Here is a 15,136-nt window from a genome sequence, read left to right as displayed (position 1 = left end):
ATTGCAACTTGACAGGTTTTTTTCTTCTACATTTCTTAATAAATAGAAGTCGTATTTTCAAGAGGAACTGTCACGAGTCCCACAAAATTATATTATAAATTGTTAGTTGAATAATGTAAAAAAGACCCCTCGTGTATAATATCTCAAATTATTTAGGAAGAGAGAGATAGAGGGAAAAAACAGAAAGAGGGACAAGAAATGTTAGATGGTCGGAACCAGATGTTTCCCACAATATCGATATGCCAATTGAGTTACTGTTAGTTCTTGATCAGTTATTTTCATGAATGTTATGACTTTTTGATGCATATTGACCACAATGAAGTCAAGTCGAGATTTGCTTGTTATATCATCGGTGATCGGACCCAAGCTGGAACAGTTGCTTGAGCCTTTGTATAATGCAGAGATTTACCATTCTTCCAGGACAATAATATGAGGCTTGGTCTGTGTCAATTTGTTTCCTCTAAGAAGAACATATGGGTCACACAGTTGATTCATAGTTTCATACCATACCATGATTGTAAGTGTTAATTTGTATGAAATTATCTATGAGATGTAGAGAGAGAGAGCTTCTGTATCTTGGAGAGAAAGAAAACTGTATAAACTTCACTATACAAACTTGATTACAATGTCTGTGCAGAGTAGTGTTTATATACAAATGCTAGCTAACAAACTCTTATACATACATCACCTGATACTATATGTATCTATATAACGTCTAACTAACTCTAACAGATGAGCATCTGATATATCGACCAGCTGTGATGTATTACTGTGCAAAGCATGGTGCTGTGACATAAGTGCATGGTGTGGAGACTGTGATACAGTCTCAATATCCCCCCTCAAGTTGGAAGTAGGTGATGAAAATACTCCCAACTTGGATAGAAGAGTGTCAAACTGATGGGAAGGGAGAATCTTTGTAAACACATCAGCAAGTTGATGAGTAGTAGGAAGATAGGTTAACTGCAGTAGTCCTTCTAAAACTTTATCACGTGTAAAGTGGCAATCGATCTCTATATGTTTTGTCCGCTCGTGAAAAACGGGATTCTTGGCAATGGCTATAGCAGATTGGTTGTCACAATGTAAGGTGACAGGTTTCAAATCAGTGACTCCTAATTCTTCGAGCAGTCTCACAGTCCAAGTAACATCTGCAGCAGCTGAGGCCATGGCTCTGTACTCACTTTCAGAAGAAGAACGTGAGACAGTGCACTGTTTCTTAGATTTCCAAGCTACTGGAGAAGAACCAAACAGTAGAACATAACCAGTAATGGAGCGTCTAGTGTTGGGACATGATGCCCAATCACTATCAGAATAAGCTTGCAGTGTTAAAGAATCAGATGCTCTGAGTAAAATTCCTTGATGTGATGAATGAGCAACATAACGTAATGTATGTGCTAATGCATCCAAGTGTGGTGTACGAGGGGAATGCATGAACTGACTTAAAACTTGAACAGAATAGTTCAGGTCTGGTCTGGTATGAGTAAGGTAATTCAATTTACCAACGAGTGATCTGTATAGTTCTGGATCAGACAATAATGGACCATCTGTAGTATCAAGTTTAAGATGCTGTGGTAAAGGAGTGACAGCATTCTTAGAAATGTCGAAGGGTAAATACCATCCTTAACATAATCGACTTCTAGTCCAAGAAAGTAATGCAGAATGCCTAAGTCTTTTATGCTGAATGTTTCATGCAAATGAGACTTAATTTGCTGAATACAAGTGTGATCAGTACCTGTGATGATTATGTCATCGACATAAACAGCCATAATGGTAATGTCATGATCTGTCTTCTTAACAAACAGACTGTAGTCATTTTTGGATTGTTTGAAGCCCTGAGCAATTAACTCATGCAGAAGTTTATCGAACCACTCTCTTGATGCTTGCTTAAGTCCGTAAATGGACTTTCTGAGTCGACAGACAAGATTTTGTGGATTTGGAATACCTTCTGGAACTGTCATGTAAACTTCCTCAGAAAGATTGCCATGCAGAAAGGCGTTATTAACATCAAGTTGAAAAATAGACCATTTTCTGCTTGCTGCAAGTGCCAGTAAACATCGTATGGTGTTCATTTTTACAACAGGAGAAAAAGTCTCTTCGTAATCAACACCATATTGTTGGTTGTAGCCCTTGGCTACTAACCGTGCTTTACAACGCTCAAGGGAACCATCTGCTCGTAATTTTACTTTGAAAACCCATCTGTGGCCAATGGCTTTCTTTCCTTTAGGTAGTGGAACAAGATCCCAAGTCTTGTTTTTGTGTAAAGCTTCAATTTCTTTGTTCATGGCTTCTTGCCATAAGGGATGTGCAGCAGCTTCTTTGTAATTTTTAGGTTCAGAAATGTGATCTAATTTTGAAAGAAAAGCAGTGTGATGAGTGAATGCAGTATGACAGTGATAGTCCTTAAGATACTGAGGTTGTGTCTTAAGTCTGCTTGAAGTTCTAACAGGAATGGAAGGATTAGAAGAATTTGCAGAAGTGCTAGTATTAGAGGATTCTGGAGAGGAATCAGTACTGAAATCTGCAGTATCAGTACTGAACTCTGCAGTATTGTTATTATTTGAATTCTGTGATGCATCTCCAGTTTGAGCATTGGTAAATAACTCAGAATAAAACTCAGATGTAGGTTCTGTGACAGTAGGAAGATAAATTGGATTGGAAGAATAGAATTTGGTGTCTTTGGCAATATTATGAAATGGGAAATGTAATTCATGAAACACAATATCTCTGGATACTGAGATTTTCTGAGAGGAAATATCAAGTACCTTAAATCCCTTCTGAGTAGGTGTATACCCAAGGAACACACAGGGTGAAGCTCTGGGATCAAGTTTTGATCTGTCAACTTGTGAAGTAGAAGTATAACATAAACATCCAAAAGGCTTGAGCAAGTTGTAATCAGGTTCTTCATCATATAACAGCCTGTATGGAGTTGCATTTTGAATGCTTGAAAGAGGCATTCGATTAATGAGATATGCAGCACACATAATGCACTCTCCCCAGTATTTATCAGGTACTCTTGACTGAAACAATAAGGCTCTTGATGTTTCTAAGAGATGCCTATGTTTCCGCTCTACAACCCCATTCTGTTGAGGGGTGTAGGCACAACTTGTCTGGTGAGTAATGCCCTTATTCTGAAAGAAAATTTTTAATCTCCCTTGACACAGTTCAGGAGCATTGTCAGATCTCACACATAAAACAGTTGACTTAAACTGTTTTTCAGCATATACAATAAAATCTTCAATCACAGTAGATGCATCTGATTTGTACTTAATGAGATGAACCCATGTAAAACGAGTAAAATCATCTACTATAGTAACAAATTGATTACATCCAAACTGTGTTTTGACCTTGTAAGGTCCCCAAAGATCAACATGTAACAATTGTAATGCAGCAGTAGTCTTAATAGAGCTATGAGGAAAAGGAAATCTAGTCTGTCTAGCTAAGGGACATACTTGACAGATAGAATCAGATACATTGTTCATATCACAAGCAATAGAATTCTTCAAATACTTCAGTTGAGAAAATGGCATGTGGCCAAGTCTGAGATGCCAAAGTTGTGCTGTAGCAGGAGTGTGAGATGCACTAAAACAAAGCTTTGCTGAGGAGGATTTGGACTCCACAGTGTAGAGACCATTTCTCAGGTTACCAAGAAGAATTGGCTGCCTTTTCTGAGAAAGGTCCTGTAAGAAGCAAGAATTGTTGTTGAAAAAAATCTGGCAGTTCATATCTCTACAGAGTTTATGAACTGATATAAGTCTAAAATGAAATTCAGGCACATGTAGAACATTTTGTAAAATGATATTGTTACCCAGATCAACAGTGCCTATATGTGCTGCTTTTATTTGACTGCCATCTGGTATGGTTATGCAATTATCAGATCCAGTAACAGCAGTGTAATGGATAAAATTATCCAATGATGGTGTAATGTGGTCAGTTGCTCCACTATCTAACAGCCAGTTACAGTCAAGAAATGATAGTAAGCAAGTTTTACCTGCCAAATGTGCTTGAGAATTATCAGATGGATCAACTTTGTGGTTTGAGATCATATGAAGGAGAGTGTTGTACTGATCAGTAGAAAGAGAGGTTGAAATTGCAGCAATGTCCTCAGTTGTAGAAACTGCAGCAACTTTCCTTTCTTTTGGTTGAAAACCTGCAGGATAACCATGAATCTTGAAGCACCTATCAATGCTGTGACCTGGTATTTTGCAGTTGGTGCAGTAATAGTTGGATCCTTTAGATTTCCTGGTGTTTTGACCTGAATTGCCAGTATTAGATGAACCAAACTTCTGTGAATCAGTCTGGTAATTACCAGAAGAATTGTTCCTGTAATTATTAGGCTTCTTGTCAGCTATTAAGGCCAAACTGTTTGTTTGAGCAACAGTCATTTCCTTATGGTTCTCCTCCTGTGAAATCATATTATATGCCTGTTGAACAGTAGGTGTTGGATTCATTAGGAGAATGTGTCCCCTAACAATAGAAAACTGATCATTCAGTTTCATCAGAAATTCAACCAGCCTGTGTTTTTGAAGCCTTTGTTCAACCTTTTGACTCAAATCACAATTGCAAGCAGTATTTTGAGGAATTGGATCAACATCATCCAGACGATCCCAAATTGCTTTAATAGCAGTGTAAAATTCGGAAACAGTTTGTTTACCCTGAGAAATATCAGCTAATTGTTGCTGAAGAGAATAAACTTGTGTAATTGACACAAGTCCAAATCGAGCTTCAAGATCTTTCCAGATATCTTTAGCAGTCTTGAAGTACAAGACACTACTAGCAATAGTCTCATCAAGATTGAACAAAATCCAGGTTGTAACCAGAGAATTACAGCGTTCCCAGAGAACATAATCAGGATCATTAACATCAGGTTTCAAGATAGTGCCATTAACAAAACCGAGTTTATTTCTAGTAGATAAACTCAGTAACATTGAGCGTTTCCAATTTGCAAAGCCAGATCCATTAAATTTCACAGAAACTAACTGATTTGTTGTTGCTTCACTAGGATGAATGTAAAAAACACTTGAAGGATCTACAATAGGTACTGTATTCGCCATAAGAAATGCAAGAAATGTGTATGTACACGCAGAGAGATGAACAATAGAGACTAGAGATACGAAGATCGAAGAAAAAGAAGCAGAAAACACCTGATTGAAGAAAACACAGAGATGCAGAAATCACAAATGCAGCAGAGAGATTACAATCGCGAGAGAGATGAACAGAGTCGCCATGGAAACAATTCACCCGAGATCGTACTGCTCTGATACCATGTTAATTTGTATGAAATTATCTATGAGATGTAGAGAGAGAGAGCTTCTGTATCTTGGAGAGAAAGAAAACTGTATAAACTTCACTATACAAACTTGATTACAATGTCTGTGCAGAGTAGTGTTTATATACAAATGCTAGCTAACAAACTCTTATACATACATCACCTGATACTATATGTATCTATATAACGTCTAACTAACTCTAACAGATGAGCATCTGATATATCGACCAGCTGTGATGTATTACTGTGCAAAGCATGGTGCTGTGACATAAGTGCATGGTGTGGAGACTGTGATACAGTCTCAATAGTAAGTTAGGCACGTCCGACCTACACTCAGACCCACAGACTCCGAAAATAATTTAATATTATTTGTAAGATCATTTAGTCTTCCAGGAGAGTGGCATTACTGGACCTAAAGTCCACAGACAGCACTGAGGACTGGTGCTTGTGTTTGTATTCTTTTGCTTGCATTTTATTCTGGGAGAATGCCAGTTTCATGCTTCGCTGATCCATCTCCAACTTGTAAAATGTGTCTTAATCACAAAATATAATCTTTTATTCACATGACTGGTGTTCACATTATTAGTCTATCATCACACCAGAAACACACACATATACACGTGTGAATTGTGATGTGTAGTAATTTAATTGCCTAGCTAGGACCCCACCTAAGGAAATGCTACAGGGCTTAACTGGGCTACCAAGATATGTTCTCAGCTGCATTCTTTCGTGCAGATAATACCGGTATGGTTATTATCATGCATGGAATGTCAGCATCCGCCGGTATTTATATACTCATAATACATTAAACTGCACCAACTTTGGAACTTCTTCGGGTACATGTTTGACATTTCCCCTCACTCGAAAACTCGTTATTTTTGGTCAGAGAGCGGACTATTGGAAACTCATCTTCGGAGAAATATCAGCAAATCGCCCATATAATTTGAAAATTTGGGTCAAATGACAAAGTTCGGAAGTCATGGTCCCGAGCCTAAACTCAGGGTGCTGAACATGGTGTTGTTTGAGTGAGGGGGCAGAGCGAGAAGCCCCTGCGCTGCCTTGGGAAAGCAAGGCTGCAATAATTGAATGAAGAGATGGGGTAGTTAAGTTGTTTAATTCAGGCCTACCAATCATGATGTGAGTTGATTCAATGGACTCCATCTTTACACGTCCGAGTGAAAGTAAAAGAATGTAAGATTGCAAATTAAAATGATATTATTATAACCAGCATACAAAAATGAAACTTGGAGGCTTCTTAGTGTCCCTAGCTAGCCACCTCTTTCAAAATCCATGCATTTTTCAAGCACTTAATTCCCCACATTGGCCCCCTTCTAAGTGGATTCCAACTCCACTTTCAACCATTTATAGATTCCCCGGACGTGCCTTTCCTTTTCAAACTTCATCTTTCGTCTTCCAAGGATTGTATATACACACTTGTACAATTCGGTATCTAGTTTGGTGGAGTACTCTTTGGGTCTGGGGAATAGTTTTTATAAAATTTTGTTGTGTCTTCCTCCTATGTTTTAAGATTTTAGATAAATCATTCACTTACATCCTATAGAGTCAAATTCACAGAAGATTCCGCTCACGAACTTAAATGGTCATTCTTATAACACATTAATATTTTAGTCAAATCCGTTATTTGACAGGTATTATTATAATGGTGGTCACGCAACGATCATATTAGTATGATATTGTCTGTGGACTATTTGTTTTTGGATTCTCTCAAATGGCCAACCACTTCGGTCTCAGGAATTTTAGTCGTCCAAGATCATCAATCATAATTTGATAGCCTCCCACATCACAGAACTTACAGCTCGTAATTTCATGATCAACTTTTTAACCATCAATTTTTAACTATTGATTTTGATATCAATACCACTCATTGAGCCGCGCAACATCCATTAATTTCGTATTAATATGATATTGTCTATTTTGGATCGTGAACAAGTTCTTAAGGATTTGTTTTTGGGTTTGTTCAAAAAGACTCACACTGATAAAGTTCTTTAATTTAATTGTTTATATTAAAAACAAATCGTTTTTATATTTATGATAGGAGACTTGATTTAACGCATGCCCACTCGGTACATTCATTAACATTTGTTAATACTCCAACTGGTACTGTATTGAATGTACTTAAATTTGTGTCAAGTATATTGTTATAGATATAGTTGCAAGTTATTACCCCACATAAGCCTCAAGCTCTTGTTCCTTTCGACCCAAATCTAATCAACCAATGAGGAAGGGTTGTTATTGTGTTTCTGAGCAATGGCTAAGCTTTTCTAGATACAGATCTTAAGAAGATATAATTAAGCAACAGAGACAACTTGGTGTGGGGTTCTGCTTTTACTTAATTTTCATTTCTATTACTTGAGTTTATGTCGGTGATGGAACGATGAAGCTATTTCTTTAATACCCCAATATTTGCTTAAGGAGTCCAATTATTGTTAGTTGAGCATTTCCGTGAAAATTAATTATAAAATCTGATTAAGAAAATCATAGTGCACACTACACAGAGCAGTGGTGTATCTGTTTCATTTGCAAGAACATGGGCACATCTTTCTTGGAAGTGTTGAATATCTCTCTTGGATTGTATTGAAACGGGGCTTATAATAATCAAAGTTAATCGATAAAGCTACTGCCTAACCCAATAAATAATTTGTCGTCTGTAAAATGGTTGCATCTAGATCCAACATCCGGGATAAAGGAAACAGAACAAAAATTTAGATCTATATTGTTATTTTCTACCGACACATTTGGCATACATAACTATGATGGTAAACAAATATTTGATTTCTGTATAGGTTTTTTGAGTAACAAGTTCTGAAAATTAAAATACAAGATTCGTGATGGGTATGTTTATAATGTTGAATATTGTTAAGATTGTCAACAAATATTTGATTTCTGTATAAATTTATTGAAAAATATATTCTGAAAACTAGGATGTAAAATTCATGATTGATATGTTTAATATCGTAAAAATGTTGGATTTCTGTGTAGATTTTCTGAGAAATATGTTCTGAAAATTAAGATGTAAAATTCGTAATAAGTATGCTTATAACGGTCGAAGATTGTTAAGTTACCGGATCTCCCAACACTACATAGTCTCAAGTCGGTAGGATGCAGAGTGGATGGGTAAAAAAGTTTTTGTTTCAACCCGATTTTTATGGTATTCAATGTAATAGCTCAAGCATGCATGGAGGATTGGAGAAAACACTGAGATTGAAAGGAGAGGTATTCAGAGCATGCATTGTTTCATTGTATATTTGTTCCTTTCAACTTATTTAGGATTCTCTGTTTGTAAAAATGATGCACAAGACAAAATATAAATACATGTAGTCAACTGTTGAAATTAATTGGTTTTAAGAACAAGACTCTTTGTGCATAAATTCCCCAGAATTTTGAGATGCTAGAAAACCATCTATTCATTGATCAAACAAGTTGAACATTACAGACTTCCCCCTTGTACATGACTAGATACAAATGTACAAGGCCTCGAGGCAAAAAGAAAGGCCTCTGTTCATTTCCCCTTAGCCCTCTTGTTGTTCTTCAAACAAGAGTTTACAGATACATACTATATTTTGATATATATTTGCATATCCACCTAATATTCTAGACATAATTCATCAACAGGGTAGATTATTTTGATGCCCTCATGCGCATGTCATCTCGGCATCCTGAACTGTAATTATCGGTTCCGCTTTATCCAACTTAGTGAGTAATCCATCATCTAATACAGCTCTTCTCAGCATTCTGAATTGTCTTCTCAGAGATAGCCGTTTCCACTCCACCAGTCGTCGTAAGAAATCCATCACCTATTACAAGTTACGCGATACATCAGGAAAAATTCTATTGATTCGAATTATATACAGTTTATAACCATGAGGGACAATGAGCTATACCTCAGATGGCTCCTGTAAAGAATAAGCTGCATTTGTTTCCTTGGGGATTTTGGAAACAAGAATGCCGAAACCTTGTCCTCTGTCTCTTAACACCTAATTAGCAAAAATAAAGAACACATGTCTTAATCACCAGCTCAGTAAGTACAAACAATGAACAAAAATATTAGCCTTAACCACATGCTCTGTGTACCTTAAACGCATCTTCATCGGTTCTATCATCGCCAATGTAAACAGGAAAGACGTCGGCACAATTAGCATACCCTGTTTCAGAAGATAAATCACAAAAGTTAGCGACTAAGAACAACTCGTGTTGTTAATCAAGTATGATGGCTCCATTTTTAACTTTTTCTTGTCCGGTTCACAAATATTCCAACGACTAACGTATACTATATCTTTTAAGTTATCAAAATATGGTTTTAAATCAAACTCACCGAGTGATTCCAACAGAAACTCAAGCGCCTTGCCTTTGTCCCACTTGATGGTAGGACGTATCTCTAATACCTGTGATTAATTAATCAAACCATTAATATTAATCAAGTGAAACATCAATCAACTAAGCATAAACAAAACTGATAGAATCACTGCAATATAAAATTTCGATTGCTTATGTATAAACAATAGTTTGAAAGCAATAATCAAGTGCCGTGTCGCTCACCTTTCTTCCTTGTGTCAATCGAAGCTTTGGGTACTCCTTCAACACTGACCGAACTTGTTGTGCCAGTTCACTCCATCTCTGTGTTTACCAACATAATAAAATATAAATCAACTTGTTAATTAAATTTTAATTACCATAAAAATCATTAACATGTACTAATTATGTAGTTTTAACTAAACCAAGACTTGTTCCATGGCATGATCTTGGCCATGCATGGTATCATCTAGCACAAAAAAACGTTTGAAAAAAGTTGTCTTTTTTATGACTTATACATATACATGAAACGTTCTCTTTGTGAAAAATAAGGATAAAACTGCGTAGCTTGACGAATTCGTGCACCCAATACACATTTTATGTATGCAAGTCAAAAATTGTGTGTTTATTAGGATCGGATTCTACCTTCTCCTCAACACAGCGAAAATGCACAGAAAGACAGAACTTGTTATTCTCCACCTTAGCACCAGGAGTAGATTTTGTTTTCTCCAGGAGTATCTGGTAAACCTGAAGATTTATATTTAAATGAGTCCTCCATTTCAAAAAAATCATCTTAAGAGCCTTCTAAAAAAAATTTAAAAATATACCTCATCTATCATAGGTAGGAATTCACTGGCTGGCTGGCAAAGAACAGATTGAGCACTCTAAAAGAAAAACACAAACAAGAATTATTAGAATACCAAAAATTTGACAGCTAATAAGGCCAATAGTACAATTAGTTAAGTGATGATTTACCTTGGCATAGTTGGATCCTTTTGAAGGTCCTTTTATGTCCATACCGTGGCTTCCGGCATAGTACAATTCTGCCAAACGTACGAAACTATACACCTATGTATAATCAAAGTACACAGCTTTAGTCATCAAATTTAATCAAAAATAAACAGTCTAGTTAAAGTAAAATAGGTGGCTGCCTTGTACCTTGTCTCTGCATCTTCCACTCACTATAGCAGTTGGAAAATATCTAGCAAGCTTTCGAACTGTTGCTCTCATCTGTTATTCAGTCCAATAACTATATTAGCACTTGAGTTATTCCATTAAATTCAGTAAAGACTCATAATTTTAGGAGTGTTGGGATGAGTTGCAACTAATTCTGAAGTGTTCGGAGTTAAGATAGTTTGTAGCGGAACGCGAACATGCATATATACATGTACGTAGGGAGTGTGTGAATTAATGTGAAAATGAGTATTGAGATGAAGAACTCACAGCATCAGACATGAAAGCACGATCTGGGTCCTCAACAATGGGAGAGAGGGTTCCGTCGTAGTCAAGGAACATGACTATTTGTTTCCCCTTGGAAGCTTTCGTAATCTGCTCAAACATGTCTAGAGCTGATGGATGCTGAAGCTGTTACAGTAAAATCATTTAATCAATATTTATAGGTAAAAGTTATTGTAAAGATTACGAAATTTGATTATCGAATACTAGAGATTCGAAAAGTTACCATCCAAGAGCTGTGGTCATCAGCAAGTGAATGCGAGGCTTTGTGGTGAGTAGGTGAAGAAGCTCGCATGGAATCAACCCAAGAGTTGATTCTTGTTCCTCCATTAATCTCGAGATTCTGAAGTAACTTCTTCCGGGAGATGGTTATGTAACCGCCTGGCACAGACGGCGGCTTCTGAGCCGCCGTCGTGAAAATGGAAGAGTTTGAGACGGCCATGTTTATGGCCATCTCAAGACCTGATTCCTTGACAAGCACATTCTTTTTGGTCATCTTTGGTTCGAGAGTTTTGTGAAACAGGGGAAGAAACAGAGTGCTCTGTTTTGGAATGTATGCAAAGCAGGCTCAAAATGAGGCTGGATTGAATGCCAAACAGAGAGAGAGGGAGAGAGAGAGAGATGGGTCAGAGATTAGTGGACAGGGGGGAGAGAGTGTGAGAGAGAAGGATTGTATTTGTGTAGTATGTGAATATGTGAGATATATTGAGGTAGTTTGGTTAGTTTATATAGACACGAACTAGATACTAACGGACGAAACTAGCCCATTTTGGGACCCACCACCCTTTTCTTTTCTTTCTACTACTTCAAATTTTCTCAAACTACATTTATCTTCCGAGTGGGCCCCCACCACAAAAACCTCCGATATCCTGAAGGAGGGTTCCACCACCACAATTGGGACCCACAACCCCATCTTAAACCGCCCTTCGCCGCCGTTACACGCCGTCAAGATAACAGTCACAGGGCAGCTGGGGACTGTGCTTTGGGCAAGTGTCTTACTGTTGTAGTATACGATGACACGTGGAGATATAGTGGGTCCCACTTGGCACCACGAGGGTAAACGCCCACAGTTTCAGTGGAATTCCTAAAATTGGTAAGAACGAGTTGTAAGACCAGGGGCCTGCTCAGCCGAACCACCTTAAATGTCATCAAGTTTGCCATTTATGTCGATGCTCAAGTTCAACCAAATTCAATGTATACAATGAGATATACTAACTCAACCTTACCCGTTGCTATGTTACTAAATTATTATTATTACGGTGCTATAATATTTTTTTAAAATATTCCCAAATGGACAAAAAATTGTTCGAATCAGGAAATACTACATACATATAAAGGAGCTGCCTGACGGAATGTGGCTCAGATAACACAGTTTACGTTTACCAGCTTCTTGTAAAAATTGTTCCTTTCACTTTGCTTTTTCGTTTTCTTGAGCTGAATTCAGCTGCCCAACTTATATTTTATCTCGTTATTGCTCTTTTCTAGACATGAAAGAAGAGTTTGCCTAAAATCCTTCCAAAAAGATTTGGACAAGGAAGTTTATGAGGAAAATAGGAATTTCGGGGAGACATTTGGTTAATATTTTGAATAAGCAATTTTGTTATACGATATAAAAGATTTTCATGAATCATCTTTTTTATATTTTTGAATATACCAAATTATTCTTGTATTGTGCTTCCTGTTTTCTCACCTCACATTTCTATTCTCAATTCGCATTTATAGTGCTTGTTTGGTTACCAATAGGAAATTAAATCCTATGTAATTTGAAATTACTATGGAAATTATAATAAATGGGAAGTTAAAATTTGTGTTTGGTTGATAGATAGATTTTAACTTCCTACAGAAAGTGCCAGTTACCAAGGGGGTCTAGGTCAATAACTTCTTATGTTTTGTAGGCATTTAAAATTCCAAGGAACTTACACTTCCCCAATTAATGTCAACCAAACAATTTCATCAAATACTACTTCATAGGAACTTCTACTCCCCACATATCCAGATGTCAACCAAACAAGCACTATTACTTGTCGTTTAAATATATTTAAAATTGAGTTCAGTTTAATGAGACAAAACAGAAAGGAGTTTATATAGTATTATTTTTATTCAGAAAATGTCACTAAGTGCTTGTTTGGTATCACTTTGGGAAGTAATTTCCTACATAAATTTCTACTTCTCATCTTTACTAAATACCTGGTAAGTAATATAAAACTGTTTGGTTGATATGTAGGGTAATATAATTCCTTCATATTGTTTGTTTATTTGTATGTTTAAATTCTGACCTGTTATATTTTAATAATCATAGTGTTTTTACTCTAAGTAAATGATAAATAATATTATTTAACAAAAATAATAATATTCCAAAATTTATATGAATTTTAAAAATTACTCCGGTAATATAATTTCCCAGCCATTTGAACTTCCGGTGTTTTTGGTAAACCAAACAACTGCGTCGATAATCAATTGTTTGTTTATTTGTATGTTTAAATTCTGACCTGTTATATTTTAATAATCATAGTGTTTTTACTCTAAGTAAATGATAAATAATATTATTTAACAAAAATAATAATATTCCAAAATTTATATGAATTTTAAAAATTACTCCGGTAATATAATTTCCCAGCCATTTGAACTTCCGGTGTTTTTGGTAAACCAAACAACTGCGTCGATAATCAATTCCTAAATATTTTAAATACCTGACAAACTCCCTATCAACCAAACGACCATTGAGTATGTTTGAGAGATTGATCTATATTGTAATGTTATTATTAAAATAACATGCTAAAAATAATCATCAAAATATCTCTTTGTATTATCTCTTTATATCATTGTTAAAAATTATTTTATTCTTTAAATGATCACCATTCAAAATTTTAGCTCATGGGTTACTGTTAATACATGAGCATCATTGTAGTTACTCTGGCCTCTGGCTTCTAAATTCTCATCTCCAGGGAACTTGCCAAACAAAGAAAAATCTTTAAATATGCTCTATTATTCAGTCTTATAACTGAGTATAGGCAGGCTAGTTCCAGAAATATGGTGAATGGTTGTCTATTCTCTGGAAAGTGATTTAAAGATGACAAGCTAACATCTCTGTATGCTACCACAATATAGAAAAAACATATCATCAGTTATCCTCGATCAAATTTTGCAATTTTACACTTCTTGGGTAATTCGGATATGATGCACTTAAAGATGAGAAAGGGAGCACGTATAGCAAATGATTTGTCAATTCGACTGGCTTGAATCATTAATAATCAAATCCACCAATATTATGATGATTAAAGTGTAATAATTACCGAATCCTGTATCTTGTTTTTATCTAATTTTTTTTCACTCGTGATTAGGAATAGTATCATATGAGTTATGATTCGGGATTGTAGTAAAATTTCTGTTATATAGTTAAACGATGGATAACTAACAGTGTGGAGAGTTATTTTTGCGCATCTAGTCCAAACAAAGCCTTAATATTCACCGATCTTACCCAGGGGCGGATCTAGCACAAAAATGTTAGGGGGGCACGAAGCAAATTTTCAGAAAACACCTATATATTTTTAAATTTTTTGGGGGCACTTTTATAATTTTTCAAAATTTAAAATGGTGAAAAAATGCAAAAAAAATATTTAAGGGGGACACGTGTCCCCCCGTGCCCCTTCCTAGATCCGCCCCTGAATTCTTACCTCTTATCGTAATTATGAGTGAAATTGAAACTAACGAATGGAATGGGAAAAAAAGAGAAAGAATGATTTATTATATCGATATGTGGAGATGATTTCATAATTTAGACTGTAAATATAATTATAATTTTAAAAATTCAAATTGCCCAGATAGTGATTTTATATAGTACTGTAATAGAAAATCTAATTTTTGAACATCTTAAGTTTTTTAAAGTAAGTGCAAAACCTTAATATTTATTCATCTTGCATCTTATCGTAATTATTAATGGAAGAAGTCGTTTAAACTGTGAGTAAAATCGAAATTAGCCAAAGAAATAAAAGAAAGAAAATGAGAATAATTTATTTATATCCGTGTGTAAGATGGTTTCATCATTTTGATTGTAAATATAAGTATAATTTAAAAGTTCAAATTACCCAACTAGTGACACTTCTTAGT

The 15,136-nt window shown here is 35.7% G+C and overlaps 1 protein-coding gene across 1 annotated transcript; it reads right to left on the bottom strand.

Moving 5' to 3' along the window:
* Nucleotides 1–8,670: 8,670 nt before the first annotated feature.
* On the bottom strand, nt 8,671–11,726 carry LOC108215772 (probable trehalose-phosphate phosphatase J). The gene is made up of 11 exons (XM_017388340.2): nt 11,256–11,726; nt 11,018–11,158; nt 10,733–10,804; nt 10,550–10,642; nt 10,402–10,458; nt 10,220–10,321; nt 9,821–9,898; nt 9,597–9,666; nt 9,356–9,426; nt 9,166–9,258; nt 8,671–9,078 (listed from the first exon to the last, which is right to left on the bottom strand). Exons 1-11 carry the CDS (start codon nt 11,523–11,525, stop codon nt 8,917–8,919), a joined length of 1,209 nt encoding a protein of 402 aa, XP_017243829.1. The 5' UTR covers nt 11,526–11,726; the 3' UTR covers nt 8,671–8,916.
* Between the last annotated feature and the right edge of the window lie 3,410 nt (nt 11,727–15,136).

The sequence above is a fragment of the Daucus carota genome, chromosome 4, assembly GCF_001625215.2.
Source record: "Daucus carota subsp. sativus chromosome 4, DH1 v3.0, whole genome shotgun sequence".
Taxonomy (NCBI): Eukaryota; Viridiplantae; Streptophyta; class Magnoliopsida; order Apiales; family Apiaceae; genus Daucus; species Daucus carota.
The sequence above is the reverse complement of the archived record's forward strand: the minus strand, read 5'-3'. Positions and strand labels throughout refer to the sequence as shown.

What these genes read in the sequence shown, in the direction of transcription:
- LOC108215772 (XM_017388340.2), bottom strand. Translation starts at nt 11,525, where the DNA reads ATGACCAAAAAGAATGTGCTTGTCAAGGAATCAGGTCTTGAGATGGCC. An exon ending in ATGACCACAGCTCTTGGATG is followed by an intron (nt 11,159 to 11,255) that starts GTAACTTTTCGA and finishes TTACTGTAACAG; the next exon opens with CTTCAGCATCCATCAGCTCT. An exon ending in CTTTACAGGAGCCATCTGAG is followed by an intron (nt 9,079 to 9,165) that starts GTATAGCTCATT and finishes AACTTGTAATAG; the next exon opens with GTGATGGATTTCTTACGACG.